Source organism: Mus musculus, chromosome 5 (assembly GCF_000001635.26).
Source record: "Mus musculus strain C57BL/6J chromosome 5, GRCm38.p6 C57BL/6J".
NCBI classification, from domain to species: Eukaryota; Metazoa; Chordata; class Mammalia; order Rodentia; family Muridae; genus Mus; species Mus musculus.
The window spans coordinates 142,108,057-142,134,942 of NC_000071.6; the positions used below are offsets into that span (position 1 = coordinate 142,108,057).

General features: G+C 48.8%; 1 protein-coding gene and 1 long non-coding RNA gene across 3 annotated transcripts in view; one reads left to right on the forward strand and one right to left on the reverse strand.

Moving 5' to 3' along the window:
- Nucleotides 1-26,886, forward strand: part of Sdk1 (sidekick cell adhesion molecule 1) — a 974,090-nt gene that overhangs the window by 866,560 nt on the left and 80,644 nt on the right. For both annotated transcript variants that reach the window (XM_006504712.1, NM_177879.5), the window contains 4 exons: nucleotides 6,335-6,529; nucleotides 11,456-11,657; nucleotides 19,715-19,818; nucleotides 23,968-24,038. In XM_006504712.1, coding sequence (XP_006504775.1) covers nucleotides 6,335-6,529; nucleotides 11,456-11,657; nucleotides 19,715-19,818; nucleotides 23,968-24,038 — 572 coding nt within the window. The remainder of the gene's footprint in view (nucleotides 1-6,334; nucleotides 6,530-11,455; nucleotides 11,658-19,714; nucleotides 19,819-23,967; nucleotides 24,039-26,886) is intronic.
- On the reverse strand, nucleotides 20,738-26,667 carry Gm52792. Its single transcript, XR_003955822.1, has 3 exons — nucleotides 26,620-26,667; nucleotides 23,223-23,336; nucleotides 20,738-21,873 (listed from the first exon to the last, which is right to left on the reverse strand). It is a non-coding gene; the product is annotated as a predicted gene, 52792 (long non-coding RNA).

Consider the following 26,886-nt stretch of genomic DNA (forward strand, 5'->3'; position numbering starts at 1 on the left):
TCCATATATTATCTACTGAGTCTACACAGTGACTGTCCCAGATAAATATTCCTCTCGTTCTGTTTCAGAGACAGAAGGGCCAGGGGTTAAGGGTAGCCCTGCAGCAAAAAATCCTCTTCTATTCGAGGGAGGGGCCCTACTGTGCTAGACAACTACAAGGATTGTTCTAAGACCAAGTCCTCGGATAAATGGTGTACTGTCTGCAGATAACCTGTGCTCCCCATCTACGGACTGAAAAATCATGTCTAGATGACTGCCTGTACCTGATCCAGAGTAGACATTTTTATATGTGGTGGTCATGCAGTATCCCTGTTTGATCACCACTAACATGGGGCTTTCCTTGAGTTTTTAAAGGACTTCTTAAATTTCTACTTGTCTGTATATCTGTATCTCTCTCTCTCTCTCTCTCTCTCTCTCCCTCTCTTTGTGTGTTTGTGTATGTTTGGGTGTGTGTGTGTGTGTGTATGTGTGTGTGTGTGTGTGTGTGTGTGCACACAGGGGACATCTTGCCCTGTTACTACTCAAAAACATGGCCAGTCTCACTTTCATACACAGGCTGAAATCCACCATAGAAGACCCAAGGTTTAAATGGATATAGCCTAGAATAAGAGGTCTCTATATGTGGTGCCAAATGCTATACATTCATTCTCTGTGTGTGCATTTGTGTGCACCTATGTGTGGAGGTAAGCTATATGTCAAATGTCATCCCTGGGACTGTGTCCACCTTGTCTCTTTAGCCTGGGGCTTGCTGACTTGACCAGTTGTCTCCACATGCTCAGAACTGGAATAACAGGCATGCCGCCACCTACCACACCCTTGGCTTTCTATGTGGGTGCTAGACTTGAACTCAGGTCCTCAGGCTTGAACAGCAAGTACTTTACGTATTGAGCCTTCTTCCCATCATGAATGTTTTCATCATTCCCAGCGAGAGGAGAGACACTGAGAGTTACATAGGGTAGAGACATGCCCAAGGTAAGCAAAGAACTGGACTAGGATGGAACCCAGATCACTGGCTACCTGCTCTCTAGTCAGGGACTCTGGAGAGAGATATGAGGATCTCACACAGCCCCTCACTGGGGGATTCTAGGCAGGGGCTCCACCACTGAGCCATGACCCCAGCCCCTCCCTGGAGGATTCTAGGCAGGTGGTGTACCACTGAGATTTCTGTATTTTTTTTATTCAGATATGCAGTCTTGCTACATTGCCCTAGCTAGCCTTGAACTCATTCTGTAGGCCAGGCTGGCTTAAGCTTTCAGTCATCCTGCCTCAGCCTCCTGAATAGCTGTGACGGTAGACTGGTTCAGGGGACCTAGATCATGCCATTTTTTTTTTTTAATTAAAGAAAGGACCAGCACTCGGGAGGCAGAGGCAGGCGGATTTCTGAGTTCGAGGCCAGCCCGGTCTACAAAGTGAGTTCCAGGACAGCCAGGGCTATACAGAGAAACCCTGTCTCGAAAAACCAAAAAAAAAAAAAAAAAAAAAGAAAGAAAAAGAAAAAAAAAAAAAGAAAGGAAACTTAAATCTAGAAGTTTACACCTCCTAAAATATACTGATAATAAATACTGATTCCATGACTAGAGATACTATTTGTAGTCAGAAGATCTTACAACTGTGGGGCTTGAGAGATGGCTCAGTGGTTAAGAATGCTTGCAGCTCTTAAAGAGGCTCTGATTTCAGTTCTGAGAACCCAAGTTGGGTGGCTCCCAACTGTAACCTCAGCCCCAGGAAATCAGACACTCTGTTCTGGACCCCAAGAGCACCTGCACACATACCTACCGGTACCTGCATACATACACATTTTAAAATTACAATTTTTAAAAGGACATCTTGAACAAGAAGGCCTTAAACGTGTGTCATTCCCCTGGTCAGTGAAGAAGCAGAAAGAGGAAAATGTGTACTTCCATGGAGGATCCCACTTTAAAATTACCTGTTCCATGCTGGACTGTTGCAGAGAATATTTAATTGCAATCTGGAGCCTCTACCGGCCTTGGGTCATTCGGTTCCCCGATAAAAGACACACAACTTATATTATTTACAATAGCCTTAGTCAGCACTAGAGCTGGGCAGCGATATCTACCCTCTAAGGTATTAGAATCTACTTTCCTATCTGTAACCCGAGTTATTACTCATTATGTTTCATCTGGGCTGCTCTTAACCCCAACTGGCCAGCCCTCATGGCCATGCTTTCTTGGCTCCTAACACATAGTGTCTTTCTTTTCTTCCACCTTCTTCTCCCTCTCCTGGTGGCTTCCTCAGGTTCCAAGGCTGGGAACACCAAGCTCCACCTATCTCAATTCTGCTCAGCTATCAGCCGTAGACATCTTTATTTGCCAATCAGAAATAACTTGAGGGCAAGGTCACATACAGTCATTTGTGTCTACTGTAGATGCTCTCATCTCTGGGGAAAACAGACCTTGGGGGCCCGCACTTAGCATTACAATACCTAGCAACAACCAAAGGTCAACACTGGACTGCAGTGAGCACGCACCAGGTGCAGCTAACTCTGTAGGCCTGACATGGTTGGACATCACCTGCTTTATGGCCAAGGTAAGAAAGTGTTAGTTCCAGCAACTCAAGGGGCTGGGCCCAGGATTCTGTAGAACTAAGGCAGCATGGGTGGCTAATAGAAGGACAGGCCCTCAGGGGGACAAAATCAAAACCAAATAAAACAAAATCTTATGACAAAATGACTGCAGGTGCAATAAACAGCCCAGTACTCCCTGGTGAGGGGGCAACCATGGCAACAGCATCAATCAGCTGTAAAGAGTGGATACCTGGTGCTCTTGACTGTTTTCTGTTCACAAGTGTTGATGCAAAACAACAACAGACTTTGCTCTCACCTCAAAGTGAAATAGTTTATTCTGGAGCAAAATATGAAACTATGGGCGTGGCCCAGGAACACGGATTTAGGTTATCCCCAATTACACATTCCAATGTGGTAACAGTTTACGGGGTTCTCCTAGCAACAGAGCAAAGAAAATCCTGAGTCAGGACGGTTTTCAGATGTGTTGGTGGGAACCTTGGGTAGGCAGGTTCCGGCAGAGCAGAGAAGTCACTGTCATAGGCCTCAGATGCTCTCCGATGACACGCTTAGCTTTGGGTATCTGTTGCAAGTCAAGGGGTTGTTCGTACATTTCAGAGGGTTTACATAATCATCCCAGGCTGTAAGGCACAGAGGTAATCAGTAAATGCTATTTAGGGGCTGAGCTAGCCCAAGATAGTTTGTCTATAGACCTATGACTTCCAGCTGTTGACAAACATTGACAAACAATCTTGGAGAACATTTGGCAAGGGGGAGGCTTTTTTCCTTGGGGATGTCAGTTAACCCATGGAGTTGAGAAATGGCCACAAGGTAAGTCCTGTGCTTGCCCTGTGCCTGTGAGGTGCGGCCTCTTGCCTGGAGCACAGGCAGCCCCCAACAGCCTTTGAGATGTGGCCTGTGGTACCTCCTTCAAGCTCAAGAGACAGAGGGTGTGTCTGTGGGGATCGCTTTTCACATATCTAACAGTGGGGAACTTACAGAGCCAGGTTCTGTCTCAGTCATACCTCCTCTCCAGAGCTGTGAAACGCTATTTCTGCCAGGAAAGCCTCACACAGAGGGGATTGCAGAGTTCAGGGCCTAAGTAGGTACATCCACCGTTAACCATTGGCTGTATGAGATAGCTATGAGTGTGGCCCACAAAATGTCTTATGCTTACTTAAGACATTATAAAAAAGTTTTTATTGTGTTACTGATTTTTTTTCAAGCTCTCAGAAATATTGCTTGTTGTACACATTCTACCCCATCGCCCCTACTTCCTCTTTCCTCCTCCCTTTTCCTCTCATGGGTCCCCTTTACCCCTTATGTTTGCATGTATGGATGTATATATGATTTCATGTATCTATACAAAGCCTAAGAACTACAAACAGTCTCTCGTTTGTGAGTTCTCAGTATGATAGATGACTTTCATGACTATCTTCAATTAAATCCTTTTTTTTTCTGGAAACAATATTACCTCAATATAACTCCACACATGTCCGTTGCGTGGAGCCAGACCATGGCTTGGGAGTTAACAGCACTTGCAGAGGGCCTGGGTTTGATCTCCAGCACCACATTGAATACCTTAAACTGCCTGTAACTGGATCTGGCGCCCTCTTCTGGCGGCTGTGGATGTTACACACACTTGGTACACAGACTGCTGAGGAGGAGCATACACGTAAATTAATTTGTTTTTAATGTGGCCCCATAGGCAGTACATCTTCTTTAATCATCCCTGTGCTGCCAGATACCTGGATTAATGCCACAGCCACGGCTGTGTGGATAGTGCCAGGTGTAAGACAGATATGCAAGTGTCTTTATCAATGTGGAGGCTTTAGGGTAAATGCCTGGGAGTGTTTTAGCTGGGCAGTGACTTTCCATAAATTGATTGCACAGTCCTCAAGCATGAACTCTGTATATGACAGCTTCTATCACCGGGTTGAAAGGTTGAACATTCTTGGAAGCAAGCAAAAGCCGAGAGGGGCTGTCCTCTTTCTGGAAGTGTAGTTGGTTCTTTTGGAAAAAAAAAAAAAAAAGTAAACCAGACCTGGGGCGTCCATCATCACTAACCTTGGGCAAACTGTAACCTTTCCAGCTGCCTTGCCCCTGTGTGTTTGCCCGGCTGGGAGCCGCTGCTGTTAGCACTCACTGGAGTGAGAGTGTAAAAACCATGACGCCTACACATGGCTGTCCCGCCACTGTGCCATCTTCTCATTTGGTGCTGGGTGTGCAAGAGTCTCTGAAGGCTTGAGACTGTGTCCCCTGGGACATCCAAGCTCTGCTTCCCCATGACTGAGTTGGGAGAAGAGATAGCCTAGGAGGACTGGCCAGCCATCTCTAGGTTTCAGTCCCTGGTCAGTAAGTAAGAAGGGGACTTGGATCAACTGCCGGAAACCTCAGAACACTTGGTCTCTATGGCAGGGAGAAAAGCTGGTCTATCAGATACAAGAAGTGGCCATAACGGCCATTGAGCAGCCTGGGGTTAGCCCCCCATACACACCGAACATCACTCTGAGGCTGAGGATTGTGTCACTGGTCGATATGGCAATGATAGCCACCCTATCGATGACTGTGGTGACTGGGCCTAAAGGCTCAGTCTGACCTCTGTGTGGGTGTGTCTTCCTGGTCTCCAATGGAGGACTGGAGGGGATGCACCATACAGTTGGGGGAATAGCCTGGCAGCTTGGAGACCCCTAGAGCCAAAGCCTAGACTAGGAAGACCAGGAGTAGCAGAAGTGCTGCCTGAGGGCATGCAGGGGACTGACCAAGCTGTGCACTAGGAAGAGCCATGTCTCCACAGCAGGCGAGCAGCTGCCCCATCCTGGTCCCTGCAGCAGGCCTCCACTCAAAGGATAGAGCTGGGAGGCCCTGTTCAGCTTGATGCTTTCCTTTGTCCCCTGCGGAGTCCTCATTATTTAGCGTGAACACTTGGGTTGTCATTAATTTTTTTTACATGTCACAGCACCCCATCCATTCTAGTTTTAATCAGAAGCCCGACCACACGTGGTCCGGGAACCCAGAAGGCAGTCTGCCCCATGGCCCACGGTTGGGTCTGGGAAATTGGCAAGGCTTCCTCCGAAGCCAGCAGGCAGGCATGGGGTTGCTTGGTTGGAGGGATTTGATCATTAATAACGTCTGATCAACCGTGACCCTTTCATAATCAGGGAACTCAGAGAGACACGCAGAGCCAGCCAAACCCTGCCACTTTGGAGTTTCGGAAATTAAGGGGTATTCAGCTATTTAACGTAGAGCCTCCAAGCTCAGGAGGCCTGGGTGGGGAGTCTGGGTGGCTGGAATTGTGGAAGATGAGGCAGGAGGAAACTAGGAAGGGGGAGTGAAAAATGCAAGTATAATCCTGCCTGCCACAAGCAGTGTGAAATAGCCTGCTCCGGACAGGTCTGGCCTCTCCTGCTGTGTTGAAGGGAAGGGCTGCATCATAGGAGGGAAGCCCGAAGGGGATGGAAGAGCCAGAGGCACAGGGCTCCTGACAACCTCCCATGGGGAGCAGTGCGGGGGATCTGGGGCCTAGTGGCATTCTCTGAGCGTGCAGCATCCAGAGGAAAGATGAAGCTGTGTTCACATCTTGTTCCCGTGAAGGATGAACTGTGAGACACATTTCACAGAGGACTGAGCTCAGACAGCCGGCACTCATCGCCAGGGCTGTGACTTCCCTATCAATACGCACCCTGCAGAGCTTTGGAAATCAGGAAGGAGCAGAGAGGGCAAGCTTTGGGTTTCCAATCTGGGCTGATTATGGGGTGTAGGTTTTCTGGGCTGATGTGACTTCTTCCCTGACTCTGTTCCTGGCTCCCACAGGGTACCAGATCGCCTACCGCCTGGCCAGCGGTAGTCCTCACACCTTCACCACTGTTGAGGTGGGTGCCACGGTGCGGCAATTCACAGCCACAGAGCTGGCCCCGGAGTCTGCCTACATCTTCAGACTGTCTGCTAAGACGAGACAGGGTTGGGGTGAGCCCCTGGAGGCCACAGTTATCACTACTGAGAAGAGAGGTAAGCCCCCAGGCCCTCATCTGACTGTAGCCTGAAGGTTACACAACGGGTCCCCCTCAACCCCACTCTTCCCCCACGGGGCCTAGAAGCCTGAGCAAGACAGGAGGGAGCTACACAGATGGCCTTTTTCATTTTTTAAAGTGTGTGTGGCTTATTTGTGTGTGTGTGTGTGTGTGTGTGATATTTGTATGTATGTGGGTGGGTGGGTGTTCAGTATGTGTGCAGTACTCATGCACATGCGTGTGCACCTGTGTGGATGCCAGAGGTGGGGTATCTTTGCCCCAACATTCTCCACCCTATTCTTTGAGACAATGTTTCATTGAGCCTAGAGATAGCTATCTGGGCTAGGTTGGCTAGCCAGCAAGCCGCGCCCCCCCCCCCCCCCCCGATCCCCAGTTAAAGACATAGGCCATGGTGTCTTTAATACAGCTCCTCGTGTTGTGGTGACACCCACCAGCACCATTAAATTATTTTTATTGCTACTTCAAAACTGTAAATGTGTTGCTTCTATGAATTTTAATGTAAACGTCTGTGGTTTCTGATGGTCTTAGGCGACCCCTGTGGAAGGGTTGTTTAGCCCCCAAAGGGTCTTGGCTCACAGGTTGAGAACCTCTAGTTTAGTAAGTGTGAGTTCTTGAAGTCACTGGCTGCTGTCTGATGTTTAAGACTGTGTCCCCCTAGTGGGCACACTCACAGTAGGTGTTGTCTGAGTAGCTGTTCCCCTGGCCACTGTCCTTTGGAGACACCTACCCTGCCCCATGCTCGGGGCCAGGTATGTGGTGTACCTTGTGTGTGTGTGGCCCTTCCCTAACCAAAGCCCAGTTGGGAACATTCTGATGTCACAGAAGAGGAGGATGGGAAACTGAGGCACCTTTATAGAACTTCACCAGTGCAGCTGCCTCCGACCACCACAGGCCAGCTCCTCCTGTGAGGGTCTGGGTGGGACCTATCTCAGCAGGCCCTTACCCACAACCTGAGCCTCACACTAGAGCAGCGGTTCCCAACCTTCCTAATGTTGCGACCCTGAAGTACAGTCCCTCAGGCTGTGATAAACCATATAAGTATTCCATTGCTACTTCATAACTGCAATTTTGTTAGTGTTATGAATCATAATGTAAATATATGATATGTGGGGGGCACAACCCTCAGGTTGAGAAACACTGCTCTAGAACCTTCCACCGAAGCCCAGTGGGCCTCTCTTCAGAAGTCATGCCTCCAGGCATAGGTGGTATGGCGATACCTTTCCTGAAGAGGCATAAACCAACTGTGACAACATAGGGCACAGCTAACAGACTAATGTAAGGATTCCACCAAGACTCCACTTGGAGAACCAGACAGTTTATTAGGTCCACTTACCGTGCACTTACAAGTATACAAATGACCCCTAAACAGCTGCATCACACATAGTGATGACATCATGGAGTCACCCCTTTAGTCAGCCTTCTACTTCCTGTAAAATCTAGCATCTACCAGGATCACTTGCAGCTAGGTAGGTGGGGTGAAGGAGAGAGTAATGGCTGGAATCTCAGGTTAGGGTCCCGTGACCTTCCTATCCTCCATCTACTAAGGAGTGTCACTAGCTCCATCACCATTACCATACATATAGCTAATGCTATATTATTCTGCTCAGTTAGTTACTATGGCTACCAGTCCAAGAAAATCTCTACTCTAAAATAACAGTGTTGTGCCCAAAAGAGAAAAAGCCATACAAGGGAGGCTACCATCATAGCCAGACCCAGTGGTCTGGGAACTGAGCCAGAAGGGCTCATGAGAAATACCCTGAGCTCAAGGCTCAGGACTATTAGGCCTTGGGAAAACCCTTCCCCACTCTTTGCAATGGCACTGGCTTGGGAGGCCCATGTGGGACACTTAGCATAGTGCCTGGGTCAGCTGAGCGGTTCTCCCTGTCCTCAACATGGCTCTCAGGGACTGCACTGGTGTGATGTAAACGTTCACCCAACATGAATGAGTGTCACTGCTGCATTTGTGATGACATTTATTACAAGATCTAAAGCAGGCCATCTCAGGAAGCAAGGAGTCGAACTCGGAACGCTTAAACTAAGTGGAAGGAGGCCAGCATAGAGCTCCCTCCTATCTTCCTCTGGCTGCCTCCAAGTATCACTGCCTCTGCTCCCATCCCAGCTCTCACCAAAGCCTCCCAAGGTTTCATCAGGGGAGAAACCAAGTCTCCATCACAGGAGAAGCCTGCTGGGTGAAGAATGGGCTATGCTGCCCTGAGACCCACTGTGCCTGCCTTGTGCGCTGACACAGTAATTCCTCATCTTTGCAGAATGAGCACCAGCAGAGAGAGCCTGCTCTCACCCTCCATACCCTGAACCAGCAAATTCCCAGCAGGTCCAAGATCTATCAGCCTTCCCCAACTGAGCCAGGCTCCTTCCAATGACTGCAGCCTGGCCAGGCCACCTGCCTTCCAGGAGTCACCAAGCTGCCCATACCCCTGTTTCCAGGGTTTTCCCAGCTTCAGGCTGCCAGTCAGCCTGTGTTAGCCTTTCATTACTATGACAAAATATTCCAGAAAAACAACATAAAAGAGGAAGGTTAATCTTGGCTCATGGCTCATATGTGTTCAAAATATGGCGGTGGTAGCTGAGACTGCAGAGGTAGAGAGGAGCCTTTGTTTATGGGGCCCAGGCACTGCTGTAGAAGGTTTAATCCTCACAGCAGGTGTAAGACTCTGACAAGCCTTAGCTACTGGGGACCCTCGGAGTGAACCACAAAGAGCCAGGGATCAATGCAAAAGCAAGAAGAATGTATTGTTCCAGAGCGCTGGGGTCGTCCTGCACCCAAAGGAGAGGCAGTGACCCCAGGCAGCCCATTCAGTCAGTTGTTTTGGGTTTTTTTTTTGTTTTTGTTTTTTTTGGTTTTTTGGTTTTTTTGGCTTTTCGAGACAGGGTTTCTCTGTGAAGCCCTGGCTGTCCTGGAACTCACTCTGTAGACCAGGCTGGCCTCGAACTCAGAAATCCACCTGCCTCTGCGTCCCAAGTGTGGGATTAAAGGTGTGCGCCGCCACCACCAAGAATGCTTCTATTTAATGTTGGGGCTACAGGTGTATGCATTACACCTATCTATAATGGGTCCTGGAGAGCAAACCCATGCCACGTTTATGCTAGGCAAACACTAGACCAGCTGAGCCAGAGGCATAGCACATTTGCGAAGATGCTTCTCTCTCTCTCTCTCTCTCTCTCTCTCTCTCTCTCTCTCTCTCTCTCAGGAGTATCTTGCCCCTCCTTATAGATGTTTTACCAGTGAGTTTTCCCCAACTGCTGACTGCCCCTCCTATTAGCCAGGCACATGTGCAGGGCTTCCCTGCCACATTCCTTGTTGTCTCCACAACGTTTGGGTCTATGCTCTTACTGGGACCTTCACAGGAGGATGATCTTGAACTCAGAGTAGTGATGTGGGTGTCATTCCTTGAGATACGCTCTACCTTGGTCTTTGAGGCAGGCTTTCCCACTGGCTTGTCACCTGCTGATTTGGCTAGGCTGACTGGCCAGTGAGCCACAGGGAGCCACCTGTCCCTACCTCCCCAGATTACAAGCATACACCATTCCTCTGGGCTGCTTTGCACACGGGCTGTGGGGATCCAACTCTGGTCCTCATGCTTGTACCAGAATTACCTTACCAGCTGAGACTCTCTAGCCCATCAACACTTTGGAAGCAAAGGTTGAATGAGAAAGTTTTTCTAGGACCCTTCCAGGGCTTGAGTGGGATCCACATGAACACATACAAATACCCTTCTGTGGCGAGCCAATACAGCCTGGTTATGCTGGCTTGTTGCTTACAGCACAGGGCTACCACTCCCTGTGCCAGCACCTAGCCTCTTAGGGCTGGAGAACCTTGGCTTCCCACCACGTCCTAATGCAAGACTTAGGGACAGGGAGCCAGAGCCATTTCCAGCAGCAGTGTGGCCATAGAAGGCCTTTGAAACTGAGCGAGAGCCCAGCTTTTTCTTGGGCAATGCAGAAATCAGGCTTCCAGCCAGCGTATACATTCACAGCCAGGCCCGTTGATTGAACCAGATCGAAGCACCTCTCACAGCCCCGTCACTGTGGGGCCTACGATCGATGGCTGCTTTATTACACGTCACACATTTTAATCAGAATCAATAATCCCCGTGATAAACAATTAAACAATTCTTTCTCCCTCTGTGGAGTTTCTCTGTTGAAATCAACAGGGACAGGAACACAGAGTCAGGCCCGCCCATGGTACCTACTCAAGGCCAAGGCCTGTTTCGGGTGGGCGCCCTACATTGTAACCCTTCCACAAGGATCCCCACACCCCCCATGCTGCACTGCCTCCCACCTCCCAAGAGAACCCAGTAGAGGCCTCTCATGTCTTAGACTCAGGTTAACTATAAAAAAAGAGAAATTAGGTTTTAAGGATGAGCTAAGCCCCCAAATCAGACAGTGTGCAAAGGAGGCCAGAGGCTTTGAAAGAACACTGCATGTACGTGTGTTCACATGTATGGGACTGCATGTGTGAGTGCACATAGAAGTAGAAGGCCAGCCTTGTGTGTTGGTTTCCTTCCCCAGGTACCATCTACTTTGTTTCTAAGACAGAGTAGGTCTTAAGTAAGTCTTAAGACAGGTCTCAGTGGGACCTGAAATTCTCCCATGAGGTGAGGTTGGCTAGCCAGTAAGCCCCAGGGGTCTGCCTGTCTCCAGCTCACTAGAACTAGACTTAAAAGAATGTACCATTATACCCTGATTTTTGTGTGGGTTCTGAGCCCTGAACTTGTATGGCAAGTACTTTCCTGCTGAGCCAGGCCTATTCTCTAGCCTGGAGACTTCCTTGACTTTGTTCACTGCATGCCTGTCCCACACAGGGGCTCCCATCGGCAGTCATCAGGGGGCAGCAAGGAATGGTCTCTCATGAGTCCCTGCTTTTCTCCTCCTCTGGTTGCAGAGAGGCCAGCGCCCCCCAGAGAGCTCCTGGTACCCCAGGCTGAAGTGACAGCTCGTAGCCTCAGGCTCCAGTGGGTCCCTGGCAGTGATGGGGCCTCTCCGATCCGGTACTTCACGGTGCAGGTGCGAGAGCTGCCAGGTGGAGAGTGGCAGACCTACTCCTCATCTATCAGTCATGAGGCCACAGCCTGTGCTGTTGAGAGGTACGGGTGGAGTGGATGGCGGAGAGGTGGGGTAGGGGAGCAGAAGGCGGGGGGGGGGGGGGGGGGGGCGGAGGGTGTGGAGGGGAGAATGGAGGGGGCAGGGGAGCAGAGGAGGAGGAGTGAGAGGAGCATGGAGTGCTGGAGAGCAGTAGGAGCTGGGTATCGAGGGCCAGTAGGAGCTGGGTAAGTGGAGGGCCGAGGGGCAGGAGTGGAAGGGGGGCTATATGGGGAGAGGCTGAGAGGCAGGAACGCAGGGTGAGGGTGGGGAGAAGCATTCAGTATTCACCTTTCTGAACCTGGAGTCTTAGTCATTTGTCTCCCTACTGTGACAAAAAACAAACAAAACTGTTGAAAGCAGCGGAAGGGAGGAAGGGTCTGTTCTGGCTCCCAGTTTGAGGCAGACCCTCGTGTTCCTGAAGGCATGGGTCAGGAGCTTGGGGCGTCTAGTCATACTGCATCCTGCAGCTCATTCGCTCATTCTCCATTTAAAGACCCCAGCCCCTGGAATGGGGCCAACCATGCTCAAAGGGGGTCTCCGCACATCAAGTAGCCCAATCTAGGTGACCCCCTGCGGGCAGTCCCCCAGGCGTGGCTCCGGGGTGCTTCTAGAGTCTGTCAAATTGGCAGTGGATGTTAACACTGGGTTACCAGGCTTGATCTAATATTTAAGTAGCAGTGTCCTTGTGCCCTGTTCCTACATATTCACTATTGATATGTATGAGGTGCCTCTCCCCATCTCCTTGCCCCATCCCTCCTTCCTCTTTCATGTTACAGCGTTCTGGTACCCTCCCCTCTCCACCCCAAAGCCTCCTTTTAGCCTCTCATAGACCCCTTTATAATATCCTGACCTCTACCCATACTCGCTCCCTTTATGTGTGTAAAGGTTAGGAGTTTTGTTTTTTGTTTTTTTGTTTTTTAAATGGTTAGGAGTTGTGATCTGAGCATGACAGAGAACATGTTGAAATGCTAACGGAAAAATAATTTTTTTAATCAACAAAAAAATTAATTTAAAAATATTGGAAGAAAAATGGGCCCCACCCTACAAAGGGGCCTACTCAAAGTCTCCTACTGAGAGCTAGCCCCCTGTCTCTATTGGCATGTCCCGTACCAGAGACTCAAAATCTTCAGGGCTCCCACATTCCAGATGTGCTACACCCAGACCCAAGGATTTGGGAGGCAAGAGGAATGGGGCTGAGCCTGGCCACCCCCAAAAGGTAGATGCTAGGAAAGAGGTGGTGAGAAGGAGGTGGGTGACTAGAGGTGAAGGCCAAAAAGACCCCTTCTCTTTGAGGTATAATAACTCCAGCCCTTTGTCTGGCCACGTGGAAGACAAAAGAAAAAGCTCAATCCTGCTTTCCAAAACACTCTGAGAGTCCACAGACACTGTGCTTGGTAAGGAGGGGCCCCTGTTTCAAGGCAGGCAGTTTCATTTGGTCCAGAGGAGACCTGTCAGCTTCCTAATGGGCAAGAACCAGAATGGACGCCTGTCTCAGACAGCATCCTGAGAGGCTGTTTTTGTCTGCTGTCATGGTGTCACCCCTAATAATCCCAGCAGCTAAGTTTACTTCCATCTGCCACATGAGATCGGCTAGTGGAGAGACAAGAGCTTAACTGTGGAGAGCTGGTGGCTTTCTGCTCAAGTGACTGTAGTCCGGAGCATAGCATGAGGGTGGGGTGTGAGCTGCTGGCATCGTGATATATGCAGAACTTCTTATATTCCCAAGACCATGAATTTAGCCCTGGGTAGGGACACTGAACTGTAGGCTGTGCCTTACTGTCTTAGGGTTTCCATTGCCGTGACTAGACACCATGATCAATGTAAAGCAACAGACCAAGTGTCATTTCATTGGGGCTGGCTTACAGTTTCAGAGATTGAGTCCACTGTCCTCATGGGAGGGAACGTGGCAGCATACAGACCATCATGGTGCTGGAGTTAGCTGAAATTCTACAGCTTGGTCCGAAGGCAACAGAAGAAGATTGTCACTGGGTGTGGCTTGAGTATATATGACGTCAAAGCTCTGCCTCCACAGTGACACACTTCCTCCAACAAGGCCACACCTTCTAATAGTGTCACTCTCCACGGGCCAAGCATTCAAACACATGAGTCTGTGAGGATCATACCTATTCAAACCACCACACTTACCCACATCACGCTTTCTGAAGGGCTTTGCCAGTGCGGGTAAAACTCTCGTGTGAACATCCACAGTACTAGCTCATGCTGGATGATGTGACCACGGCTCCCATGGTATTACAGAGCAGTGTGTGTAATAAAGTTTAGTCCCTGTGCTGGGAAGGCTCCTCATTTCCTGAATCTTGGATACTGAGGAAACAGATGTTAATCTCAAAACTGTGCCTTAATGTAGCTTGTAGAACATCTGGGTTTGAAAGACAAGGCATACAGATTGTGCAAAGGGCCAGGGGACACTTCCCATAATGTGGATGAATTTCATGTCACCCACAGAGACAAGGAGAGAGAACTTTCCAGAAGGCAAAGAGTGTCATTTATTAATTGTCCACTATGTGCCAAGACCATTAGACTGTTGATGGCAATTCAATGTTCACAAATGGTCTCAGGGGCTCTGATCTCCATTTTTACAGATGAACCAAGTGAAACCCATAAAAATCAAATGACAAGTGGCTCACCCCAGCTGGTAATGATGGAGCTACATTTAAATTCTGCTTGGCCAACCCCACAGGAGAGGCTCAGGTTACCCTGGAGGAGTGACAAGGATGTGGGGAGATTCAAAGTGCAGGTCTTTCTTTCCTTTATCAGGGAGTCCTTGAGACTGGCCTTGATGTAGGATTGACCCTGGCAGGATGGAGACCTGGGTTGGGACAGAGGTGAGATCTGCAGGAGTGGGTGGGGCCAGATGCATTTGCATATAGGATGCTAGTTCCAGGGAACTATAGCTAGCTTAGAGCCAGGGACAGGTCATGATCACCAGTCATCATCATAACAGGTCTCCTCTGAGTCACAAGACTCCCTGCAGGGCCTCGAAGTTCCTCTTCTGTTTGCAGAGTGCAGACCTGGCTTCCAACCTGCAAGGTTAGCTCCCTGAACCTCTTGCCTGTCTGCTTCCAGCATCCTTGGTGAATGGAGTCCCGGTGACACCTGGTCTGCTGTAGGCCTCTGTGTCTCGTCCACCTTCACTGTCAGCTTCATTTGTCACAAAGCCGGTCTGGTCCACCCAGCCACACATCACTGCACACTGCTCACTGTGTTGAACAGGACACCCAACATAGGTAGGGCAATGGAGAAAGCGTCCTTGAGGAGTGTTCCACATAGCCCCTTACAGGACACTGACTCCTCACTCTGTGAGCTGATGAATGTGATCTCAGCTTTCTCTGTTTTATGTGCAGGACATGTCCTGCTTTTTCTGTTTCTAATTTTACTTTAAATTTTTTCTTCATTCCTGAGAATTTTGTGCATATATACAATGAAAGATGATCATGTTTATTCCTCCAACTCCACAATATCCCATACAACATATCCCTCCAATACACACACACACACACACACACACACACACACACTTCATTACGTATAGGTGATGCTATTCATATGTGCATGGATGTGGGACCATCCACTGGAACATGGCAATCCCACCAGAGGTCACATTATCAAAAAAGAGTGATTCACAATCCTCTCCAGGGAAATCAGCATCCTCTATGGTCTCTGAGACATCTGTAATGTGTGTAGTGCACATATATACACTCAGGCCCATACACATATACATAATAAAAAACAACCCTTTGGGCTGGAGAGATGGCTCAGTGATTAACAGCACTTACTTCTCTTGCAGAAGACCTAGGTTCAGTTCCCAGCACCCATGTCAGGTGACTCTCAACTGCCTATAACTCTAGTTCTTAGGGATCTGACCCCTTCTTCTGGTCTCCATGGCACCTGCATGCACATAGATGCACACATGTACATTAAATAAGTAGATAAATTAATGTTCTTCCTCCTGCCCCCAGCAACTGCTTAAAGCTTCCTGGTGTGGGGTGGCTGAGCCTGGCGATTATCGACCCCATCCGAGCTGGCATTTTTGGCTAGCTTGATCTTGTATGGACAACCCCAGCTGCTGTGAGTTCCTGTGTGACAGCCATGTCACCTCCAAGGGGCAACATTTCACAGTGCTCTTGTGTTCCTCCTGCCTCCTCATTCACGGTGTTCTCTGAGGCCATGAGGGAGGCTATGGATGTATGGTTTAGGGTTAAACACTCAGCCTTTTATTTGTAGTGCTTGACAAGTTATCCCCACGTTGACTATTGCCCTCTGTAAAAAGAAGTTCCTCTGACCAAGGCTGGAGACACCCAGGCCTGTGGGAGCAAACACAGCTATTTAGGAGACACTTTGACCATTTAGGAAAATACAATCATAGGTTCTACCTACAACCTATGACCTCCTCAGCTATGGACTTGTGAACAGGATTATAAGATGAGGTAAAAAAAACTCCCTCTTGGGGAACAGGCCTCAAATCCAATCAGAAAGTGGTTAGTCACCTCCCTAACAGCTGTGCCACTATTGTCTCAGGGGCACATCTTATCTGGAAGGTCAGTATTACAGCATGTGGCATAAACCCTCTTCCTCTACCTTCTCAAGAGGATTTGGAGCAGCACTGTCACCATAACGTGTTCATTTCTTTGGCAAAGTGTTATTGAACATCCCTAGGTGCCGAGCAGAGTTCTCAGTGCTAAAGGGGCAGGAGTTCCTGAGGCTGCTCTAGCCTCTATCTTTAGGGATGTAGAATGATAGTGTGGCCATGATAGAGAAGACATGAGAGGGCCAGGGGTGTGGCTCCGTTGATAGAGTGCTTGCCTGGTATACACAAAGCTCTGGATGCCATTCCCAGCACTCCATAGAACCAGATGTGATGACACATGCTTCCAATGCCAAGTCTTGAGGATATGGAGACAGGAGGATAAGGAATTCAAAGTCATCTTCAGGTACATAGGAAGTCCATAGCCAGTCTTAGCTACAGATTCAAAACAAAAAGGAAAGAAGGGAAGAAGGGAGGGAGGGAGGGAGGGAGGGAGGGAAGGAAAGAAAGAAAGAAAGAAAGAAAGAAAGAAAGAAAGAAAGAAAGAAAGAAAGAAAGAAAGAAAGAAAGAAAGAAAGAAAGAAGGAAAGGAAGGGAGGGAGGGAGGGAGGGAGGAAGGAAGGAAGGAAGGAAGGAAGGAAGGAAGGAAGGAAGGAAGGAAAGAAGGAAAGAAGGAAAGAAGGAAAGAAGGAAAGAAGGAAAGAAGGAAAGAAGGAAAGAAGGAAAGAAGGAAAGAAGGAAAGAAACAAGGCCAAAGGCCATCCAGGACTGTTATGTGATGGGCACTTTAGCTTTTTAAGATAATATCTAAGAAATAATAATAACAGTTCAGTTGTGTGTGCATACATGTGTGTGGTGTCTATGCATATGTGCACATGTATATGAAGATAGTCGCGCATAGGTTAGAAGAGGATGGCATGTGTTTTTGCTCTATCACTATCTTATTCCATTGAGACAAGGTCTCTTACTGAACCTGGAGCTAGTTTGGCAGGTAGTAAGCCTGCCTCTCCTTCCCTCACAGTGCTCACTGGGGTCACACCCACAGCCACACCCACCCATGTGGTATTAGGGATTTGAACTTGGGTTCTCTTCATGCTTGCACAGCAAGCCCTTTTACCCACTGAGTCATCTTCCCAGCTGTTTTAAATGAGTGCATACTACAGAGTCTCCCAAGTGCCTCATCTCATTTAATTCTCGGGACAGCCTCTTGATGTCTGTCTGTTAGCTACCCAGATGTCTTAGTTAGGAGGCACAGCATGACCAAGGCAACTCTTCCCCCACCCCCACCCCCCACAGGGTTTCTCTATGTAGCCCTGGCTGTCCTGGAATTCACTCTGTAGATCAGACTGGCCTCAAACTCAGAAATCCACCTGCCTCTGCCTCCCAAGTGCTGGGATTAAAGGTGTGCGCCACCACTGCCTGGCACCAAGGCAACTCTTATTAAAGGAAAGCATGTAATTTGGGCTGGTTTACAGTTTCAGAGGTTCAGTCCCTTGTCATTGTGCCAGGAAGCATGGCAGCCTGCAGGCAGACATGGTGCTGGAGAAGAAGCTGAGAGTTCTACATCTGAATCAGCCAACAGCAAGGAGAGATTGTGAGCCACTGACTGGCCTGGCTTGAGCATCTGAGACCTCAAAGCCTGCTCCCGGTGACACACTTCCTTCCCAAAGCCACACCTATTCCCACAAGGACACACCTCCTAATAGTTCCATTCCCTGTGGGCCAAGCATTCAAACACATGAATCTATGGCAGGCCAGACTATTCAAACCAGCACACCAGATGAGGAAGTATCTGCAGAGTGGCCCATCCAAGCATGGCTGGGTGAGAGACTAGAAGGTATGTCAGAGCTCACATTTTTAAGAGCCCCATTCTGCCTTCAACACCAGTGAAGCAGCTAACCATTCAAATGCAGGGTCTCAGTGTATGAGGTTGTGAAGTTAACAGGGGACAGGCAGGCATTTATCACTCAAATTAGACACAGTAGCTTCTGGAAATCCGGGAACAGGTGGACATGGTTTGTTTGAGCTAAACAAAAGCTGTCCCCAGAAACCACAGCAAAGATCATTCTAGGCGGCAGACCTTTGGGGGCCTCTCTGTTAAGCTGAGTTTAAGCCAACCAAGACCAGAGTCTCCTGGTTGCTGCTGGTGAAGCCAGGCCTATAGGAGTTTAGGAATTGGCAAGACCAGAATATTCCAGGGGCTCTGAGTAGAGCATCCTTTGTAGCTTTAGAGAAATGCTGTTATCTAATGCATTCAGAGGCAAGGGACCACAAAAGTACTCTGATTGTGGCAGCTACAAAAACACAGCTCTCACCTCAAGGGATAGGATTTATTCTGAAGTCAAATATGAGTGAACATAGTCCAGGACTACCAGACTACCTCAAATACCATGTTCCAACATAGTAACAAGTCCATGAAGTTTTTATGGTAACACAAAGAAAGCCTTAACTCAAGGCTATTTAAAATACATTGTTGGAAACCGCAGGCAGGTGGTTACAGAGAGTGGAGGAAATCTCTGCTTTCGCTTCAGCTGCTGTCTGAGGACATTCTTAGCCTTTAGGTAGGTGTGGAAGCCAGAGGCCCGTCTGTACCTTCTGAAAGGATTTGGCTAAAAGTCACATGGATGTTCAGTCAAACCCAGAAGTAGACATTGATGGCTGTTTAGTGGACTAATGGGTGTCCAAGATAGCTTCCTCCGAATGTGTGACATCCTAGAAGTTCTGATCAGTCAAGCAGCCTTGTAGAATGATCTTTTCTTTTCTCTTTCCTCTCCTCTCCTCTCCTCTCCTCTCCTCTGCTCTCCTTCCCTTTCCTTTTTCTTTCTCCCACCCTGGAACTTTAATCCACAATGGTTTCTGGAATTGATTAAAGGTTTTCTAAAGAACAGAACCTGTCTTTGAAGCCAGCATTTCCTTATTGCCCCATTCCCTTCCTGCCTGATGACCCTGCCTTGGTGTAGCATGGGCTTAGCACCTGGAAGGGAGAAGGACTCTATGGCATGTCTGGTTTGGGTAGGGCAGAGACATCAGGAATCCAAGGAGGTTGATGGGCCAGGACAGAGCCCTGACAGGCACCTTAGGGAGGAGCGACCAGGGAGGAATTAGGGGCAGGCTTTGCTTTGGATACATTAGAGCTAGAAGACAGATCTCTCAGCTCTTCCCCTGAGCCCAACGCCAGCTCTACCCCTCCATCCTTGGCCTAGGCAAGCAATCATTTACTGAGTAGCATCTTATTAAAGAGGTACTGAATGTCCTCTAGACAAAATTGTCTCACTGATATCTCCCTCAGTGGTACTGTCTCTCCCAGGGCACCATGGCAGTCTAGTGGGCCCTGAAAGAATCTAGTAGCTGTATCCACTGAGTGGTTCTGTCCATCCTGGTTGCAGGGTGACTCAACTGAGCAGTTCCCAGGGCAGAAGAAACATCTGTCAGCCTCTCTAAGGTTCCTTAGTTGTTACACAGACAGACAGACAGACAGACAGGCTCCCTATAGTTACTGATTTCTTTCCATTGCAGGCTGAGGCCTTTCACCTCCTACAAGCTGCGCCTGAAGGCCACCAATGACATTGGGGACAGTGACTTCAGTGCAGAAACAGAGGCTGTGACCACTTTGCAAGATGGTGAGCAAAAGCCAGCCCAACACAACCACTCCCCACTGCTATGCCAAGGCCCGAGGGCAACTTTCTCCCAGAAAGAGACCCTGTTCCAGTCCTGAGCAGAGAGGAGGGGTCACCAGGGAGGGTGACAAGCAGAGGAAGTCCATTAGTAACTGACAGCCTGGGGTGTTCCTACACACCCCATGGTCATAAATCAAGCCCCCCCCCCCCCCCCCGAGAGCTTCCAGATGGAATGGAACTTGCTTTGATTGGCTTCCAAAACCATTAGAAATTGAATAATTAATGGAGGTCGTTAAAAATAAATGTCTGCGGGTAGCTGGGTCCAAGCAGTTTCAGATTCCCCCAAAGCACCAGGTGGCTTTTTCACCCCCTTCTGACCTCAGAAGCACTGGGCCTGAAGACACATTGTCAGCGACCTGTTCCTGGATATGGGAAGGAGTGCGGTGATCCTGGGAGAGCACTCCATCAGACACAGCGATAACCTGACAAGCCTGATGGGAGATGGATACTGCATAACTCCCAGATCAGCCTCAAAGCCCAGGCACTTAGTGCAGCCACCAGGGCTTTGTGGTAACTCCCAGAAAGCTCTGTCTTTTCCATTTAACGCTCCAGTGCAATGGTTTCCAAATGGGCCAGGTCCCAGCTGCCTGGTCCTGTGACCTCACACCATGTGTCCTTGCTCCTCCTCCCCACTTCCAGACCCTTCAGAGCCTGGAAGTTTAACTTGTTCTACACAAAGTTTCAGGCCACCTCAGGGACTAGCCCAAGGATGGAGATAACCCATTGCAGCTTCCCAGCTGCACTCAAGATGTTTGATGCAAAAACAAAATAAAAACAAACAAACAAAAAACCAGAGAGCTCTCACCTCCACAGGAATGGGAGATACTTTACGTGGGAGTCAAATCTGAGTGACTGTGGTCCAGGGAAACACGGATTCAGGTTGCCTTAAATTCTGTATTCCAACATGATAACAATTCCATACAGTTTTTATAGTAGCTGAACAAAGGAAATTTTAAACAAGAACAATTTTGCATCAATGTGTGGAACAAATTGGTGGGAACACCAGGTAGGTAAGATATGGTAATGTTGACTCTACATCTCAGACTTATCTGGTGACATTTTTAGCCTTTGAGTTAGGGAAGCTGGGGTCTGTTTATACATTCCAAAAGGATTTACATAACAGTCACAATGGTGTTAGATTGCGCACAGTGGTAGGGAATCCATGGTTATTTAGGGACTAAGATAGCCAAAGATAATTCAGCTCCCTGACCTGTAACATTCCAACTTTCTAGGGTCACAGAAGTTGCAATGGTTAATGTAGATAGCCTTTTTTTTCCCCTGAGAACTTCAGCTAACAGAGAGAATTTGCTGCAAACCCAGCATCCATACTGTTGTGTCCACTGGGTCTGGTCCTGATGAAAAGGACTCTAGGCTTCCCTGAATCCCTGGAAAAATGAATCCTGTGCTCTCATCCTGAGAGTTGATGAGATCCTGCTTGCAGCTGTAGGGGCCAAGAAGCAGCAGAGCTCAGGAGAGAAGCGGTGACCTTGTACAGGAAGCTGGGTGGGTGGCCCAAGGCGCCTGGCAGGGCAGGTGGGAAACAGCAGACACAAACCCCCTTCACTCATTGCTAAGAATATGTGGAGGGAGAAAGGCTATCAATGAACTCCTTTAAACCTGAGGGTGTGCTGACTGGAGAGAAAGTCCAGCGAGCAGCGTACTTGTTGCTCAAGCATAAGGACCTGGGTTCAAATCTCCAGCACCCATGTTACCAAAAAAAAAATCTCAACAACATTTGTAACCCCAGCAGGTGAATGGGGGTGGAGGTGCCAGGGCTTAGCTAGCCAGTTTAGCCAAAGTGGAGAAACTGTGGGTTCAGCAATAGACTTTCAAACTAAGGTAGAGAGCAGCGAAGAGATATCCAGCTTTAACTTCCAGCCTACGCACACTCCCCTGAGGACCAGCATGGGGCATAAACATGTACACATATGCATAGAGTCTACACACAAGAGAGGGGAGGGGGTGGAACAAGGGTAGAAAGTCGGCATCAAAGGAAACCTGAAAAAAAAAAAACCACATTCATTTTTATCTTGCATCAGACACAATGGAGAGAATATTTGCAACAGTGCACTAATTCTTAGAAGAAAGGAACCCAGACACCTAGCAGGCTGCTTTCATTGTTGGGTTATCTCTGACAAACAGGGAGCACGGGATCCTGACAGGCTCCCAGCGACCTCAAGGAATAGGCCATTTCTGAAAAGCTATTCAAGGACCTCTCCAGACTCCCCAGGCCCCTTCTTAAGCCTTTGATATTCAAATGGAGCTTTTGAGGCTCCTATCTCATCATCTTCCTTGTCTGAGACTTGCAATTTCCCTTTGTGGGTGGATTTGCATTGTGTTTGTGGCCCTTTGTCTCTCTCTGTCAGGTGGAGATTGACTGGCAAGACCAACCCTACCACAGCTAGAAGAGGGAGGGGCTTCTGATGACTCTGAGTGACATTTTCTTTTTCTTATGTTAGGGATGGGATCCAAAGCCTTGCAGGTGTTCACCCCAGCCCCTCACTGGGGGATTCTAGGCAGGGGTCTACCACTGAGCCACACCCCAGCCCCTCACTGGGGGATTCTAGGCAGGGGCTCTACCACTGAGCCACACCCCAGCCCCTCACTGGGGCATTCTGGGTACTTACTCTGTAACTAAGCCATTCCCTTAGACATTGTTGGTTTTGGGTTTTTTATCTTTGTTTTGTTTTGTGCTGTTTGACAGAGATTCAGTTATGGCACAAGCTGGTCTTGAGTTTGCAGTCCCTCTGCTTGTGCTTCCAAAGTCCCCAGGACCCCAAGCATAGTGGTCCCTGATCACCATTTTTTTGTTGGCCGTTTTGTTTGTTTGTTTGTTTGTTTTTCGAGGCAGGTTTTTCAAGGACTATTTAACAGTCTTGGCTACCCTGGAATTCATTTTATAGACTAGGCCGGCCTTGAACTCACAGCGATCCACGTGTCTCTGCTTCTTGAATGTTAGAATTAAAAGTGTGCACCACCACTGCACAGTCCACATTTCTAATTAACCTGATATCTATCCACTGCACAGGATTCTTGGGACGGATAAAGGTCCACATTGATGATAGTATAAGGTCTAGAGCAATGGTTCTCAACCTTCCTAATACTACAACCCTTTGATACAATTCCTTATGTTGTGGTGAACCCCCCCCCCAACCATTAAATTATTTTCATTGCTACTTCATAACTGTAATTTTAGGCAACCCCTGTGAAAAGAGTCATTCAACTCCCAAAGAGGTCACCACCCATAGGTTGAGAACCACCGGCCTAGAGGGTGACACTAGGGTCCACATGTATGGCCAAGTGTGGATGGCCTGGAGGACTCAGAGGAGAATCAGCCTGGGACAAACCTGGGATGTGAGGTAGACAGAGCCCGGTACACATGTGAGGTCAAGGACTATGCCCAATCCTGTCTAGCTCCATAAGCACTTGTTGGACTGGCTCTTCTTGGCACTCGGGCACAGCTGAGGAGATATAGAGGATCAGTTTGGTAGATAAGCGAGGACTATGTGATCTGGAGAGGGCAAAAGGGCCATGGGGAGGAGGCCTCCTACACCTGATACATGATAGGGTTCTGCTTTGGTCCAAAAGCAGGCTCAGCCATGGCAGGAACCAACCCAACCTTGTCCTTCCTGAGACCAGACCAAACCACTACAGCGTCCTGGCTCACAGCCAGATGCCGTTTGCCTTGCTAACTGGCCAGCAGCAGCCTCGACTCTACCAACAGTCACATCTGTGTTTCATACTAAGAACACGTGACCTCACTGTGACCACCTGGCTTGCTCACAAGGAATGAACAACTATCACCCATGATTTCAGAAAATGCTGTCTGACTGCCATTCCCAAAGACATGGAACCCAAAGAAGGTTTTTGGGCAGGAGCTCCCAGAGGATTGTGGGTGTCCGCAGGGGCCCATGGGGGATTCCAGTTCACCTGAATGTCCCAGCATGGTTAAAGGAGCCATCCTTGTTACATTAGGCAGATGAATGACGGTTGAAGGTACCTGAAGAGAGGAAGGCCACCCCCACACCAAAGGGCATCTGAAACCCTCCAGAGCCATTCTAACCCTGCTTTCTTCCATCTGCTGCCCTGCAGTTCCAGGAGAGCCACCAGGGTCTGTCTCAGCCACACCGCACACCACGTCCTCCGTTCTGATCCAGTGGCAGGTAAGAGCCAGGGGCACTCATTTATTTCTGATGTATGCTTTGGCTTCCTGGTTCAGTCAGCCATGACAACTGCAGAGTCTACACACAAGCTACGCACACGTCCAGTATATAACAGCCTGTCTGTGTTAGACAGAACCCCCAACGGAGGAATGACAGCAGGAGTCTACAGGAGAGGACTGGCCCAGGGTTGGGGCTCCCCAAGGCCCAGCACTGAAGAAATAGGTGTTCAGATCTCCAGGGCTGCAGCCTGCCCTCAGACCAATGGGCTTGCAGAGCACAGGGATGAGAGAAGAGGCAGAGATGCTGGCTAGTGAGGGGTGACATTCCAGATGTCAGACCTGGGGCTGTCCTGCTAAAGAGTGTGAGGCCCTAAGGGCCTGAGGGAGAGCTGATACTGTGGGCCGTGTGCAGAGAGCCACAGGAAGGCTTGCTTAGCCCAGGTTTGACCACTGTGTGCTGGGGATAAAAAGGGTGGACCAAGTGGCTATGAGACTCGTCCTTAAGATTGGTGGTGGTAACCCGGGCGTGGTGGCGCACGCCTTTAATCCCAGAACTCGGGAGGCAGAGGCAGACGGATTTCTGAGTTCGAGGCCAGCCTGGTCTACAAAGTGAGTTCCAGGACAGCCAGGGCTATACAGAGAAACCCTGTCTCGAACAAAATAAAACAAAACAAAACAACAACAACAAAAAGATTGGTGGTGGTGTCAAAGGGAATGGCAGGTGCTAACATGAATACAGAGACAAAGACACCTCAATGACTCTGTTCTGGACAGACTTTCAATACTATGACAAAATAACCTGGGGCGGGGACAACACAAAAGAGGGAAGACTTATTGAAGTATTTCAGTGGATTACAGGTCATCCTAGAAACCCATTCTAAAAGAATTATTTATATGACCCAATGAAGAGGGAGCCTGCTAGGTGGCAGAGACTTATCTCTGAGGGCTGAAAGGCCCAGGCTAGGGTACTAGTAAGGGCCTGGGAAATGAATGACCCTCTGGGCAGGATGGCCTAAGAATTGTGTGGCCATACCTCAAACATGATAGACAATTCAGAGCAGAGCCCTAGGATACTAGAGCCTGGAGCTTGCACTAAGAAAAAGAGAAACAGGAGCAGGCAGCTGGAGGAACCATCTTACCCCCAAAGTGTCTGGACCAACCAGCTAGTATAATGGCCAGTGGCTCCTACGGGTCTAGATCATGAGGTATACCATGTTGTCTCTTGGTACCTAAGTGTTAGGTTGTATCTCACATTAGCTACTTTCCTCCTAGCAAAGACAAACTATCTAATAAGAAGCAAGTTAAATCCCGGCACTAGGGAGGCAGAGGCAGGCAGATTTCTGAGTTGGAGGCCAGCCTGGTCTACAATTTGAGTTCCAGGACAGCCAGGGCTATACAGAGAAACCCTGTCCCAAAAAACCAAAAAGAAAGAAAGAAAGAAAGAAAGAAAGAAAGAAAGAAAGAAAGAAAGAAAGAAAGAAAGAAAGAAAGAAAGAAAGAAAGAAAGAAAGAAAAGAAGTTAAGCAAGGGGGGAGGGTGTATTCAGGTTTGCTCGGCAGCAAGAGCTGGAGGCAGCTGGTCACATTGTATCCTTAGTCAGGAAACAGAGAGATGGATGTCATGGCCAGCTTACTTTCTCCTTGTTCAATCCAGGACCCCTGCACATAAATTACCATTAGAGACCTGCTTTGTATAACCTAATCTAGAAACTTCTTTACTGACATGCCCAGAGCTCTGACTCCTAAGTGATCCTAGATCCTGTCAGGTTGACAGCCAGTACTAACCCTCAGAGGTTATGACACTGCCATTGAGGCACGAAAGTGGAGTCAACCTAATGGAATATGATGCTGTCAACTTCAGGAGGAGCAGAGAACAGGACTCTAGCAGCAAAGGTCCCTACTGGGAATATAACAGCTCCCCTCATTGACAAAGTCACTACTCAGTGACAGGTGTCTTTCAAGGCAATAAAACGATATTTCCAAATGTTTCCTGGTGACACTTGGCAGCTCACCCCTGTGTCCCCAGCCTCTGGGTTCACCAGAGTATGGGGGACAGGACAGAAGAAGAGAGAATCAGCCAGGGCTTCCATCTACCCCAATATATCTAGGAGCCACCTATGCCAAATAGCAAATGGCCATGACCTCAGTATGCCAGGGGCTACTGTGATCCTACTGAGGCCTCTTTGGACAGCAGGTGTCATGGATACTCATCTCTGACATTTCCAGTCCTTACTCCCTACAGACCCTGCTTCAGCCCTGACTTGGCATCAGGGGCTGTGACGGGAAGCCAGAAACATTCCAAGCAGAAGTTCAAAGTCCTGGGTGCTGCTGTGGCTCTCGCCTTCCGTAAACACGCCAGAGGGAGGGGAGAAAAGACTGGTTTTGTTTTTGTTTTCAGTTGCTGCTGGGATGGGAACACAGCGCCACACTGACACCTGCAGCAGTCCAAGGAGGTCCCTTAATCTTTTAGGGATCTTGACTCAAATAAAACCAGCCCCTTGGCATCAGTGTAGCCAGTGTGAAGCAGAGTGAGCAATCCATTAAAACGAGAAAGAAAGGCACCAGGCAAAGAGCATGGCACACCTCAGAGTGAGCACGGCTTCCCAGAGACTGTCCAGGTTCATTCTTCACTGTGTCTTCTACACTGGAAGTTCCTGGAATTCTGCTGCTTAGAGAATTCCTAAGAGGCCTTCCCCTCCCCCACCTTAGTCCCCCTCTTTGATAATTGAGATCATAAGAGGACTCCAGAGATGCCTTGGGTCAGACTGTAATCAAATAGAGTGATTGGGAGCCCTAAGGCTTTGGTTGAGGTATTTTTCTTGTTTGTTGTTGTTTTGTTGGGGGGGGGGT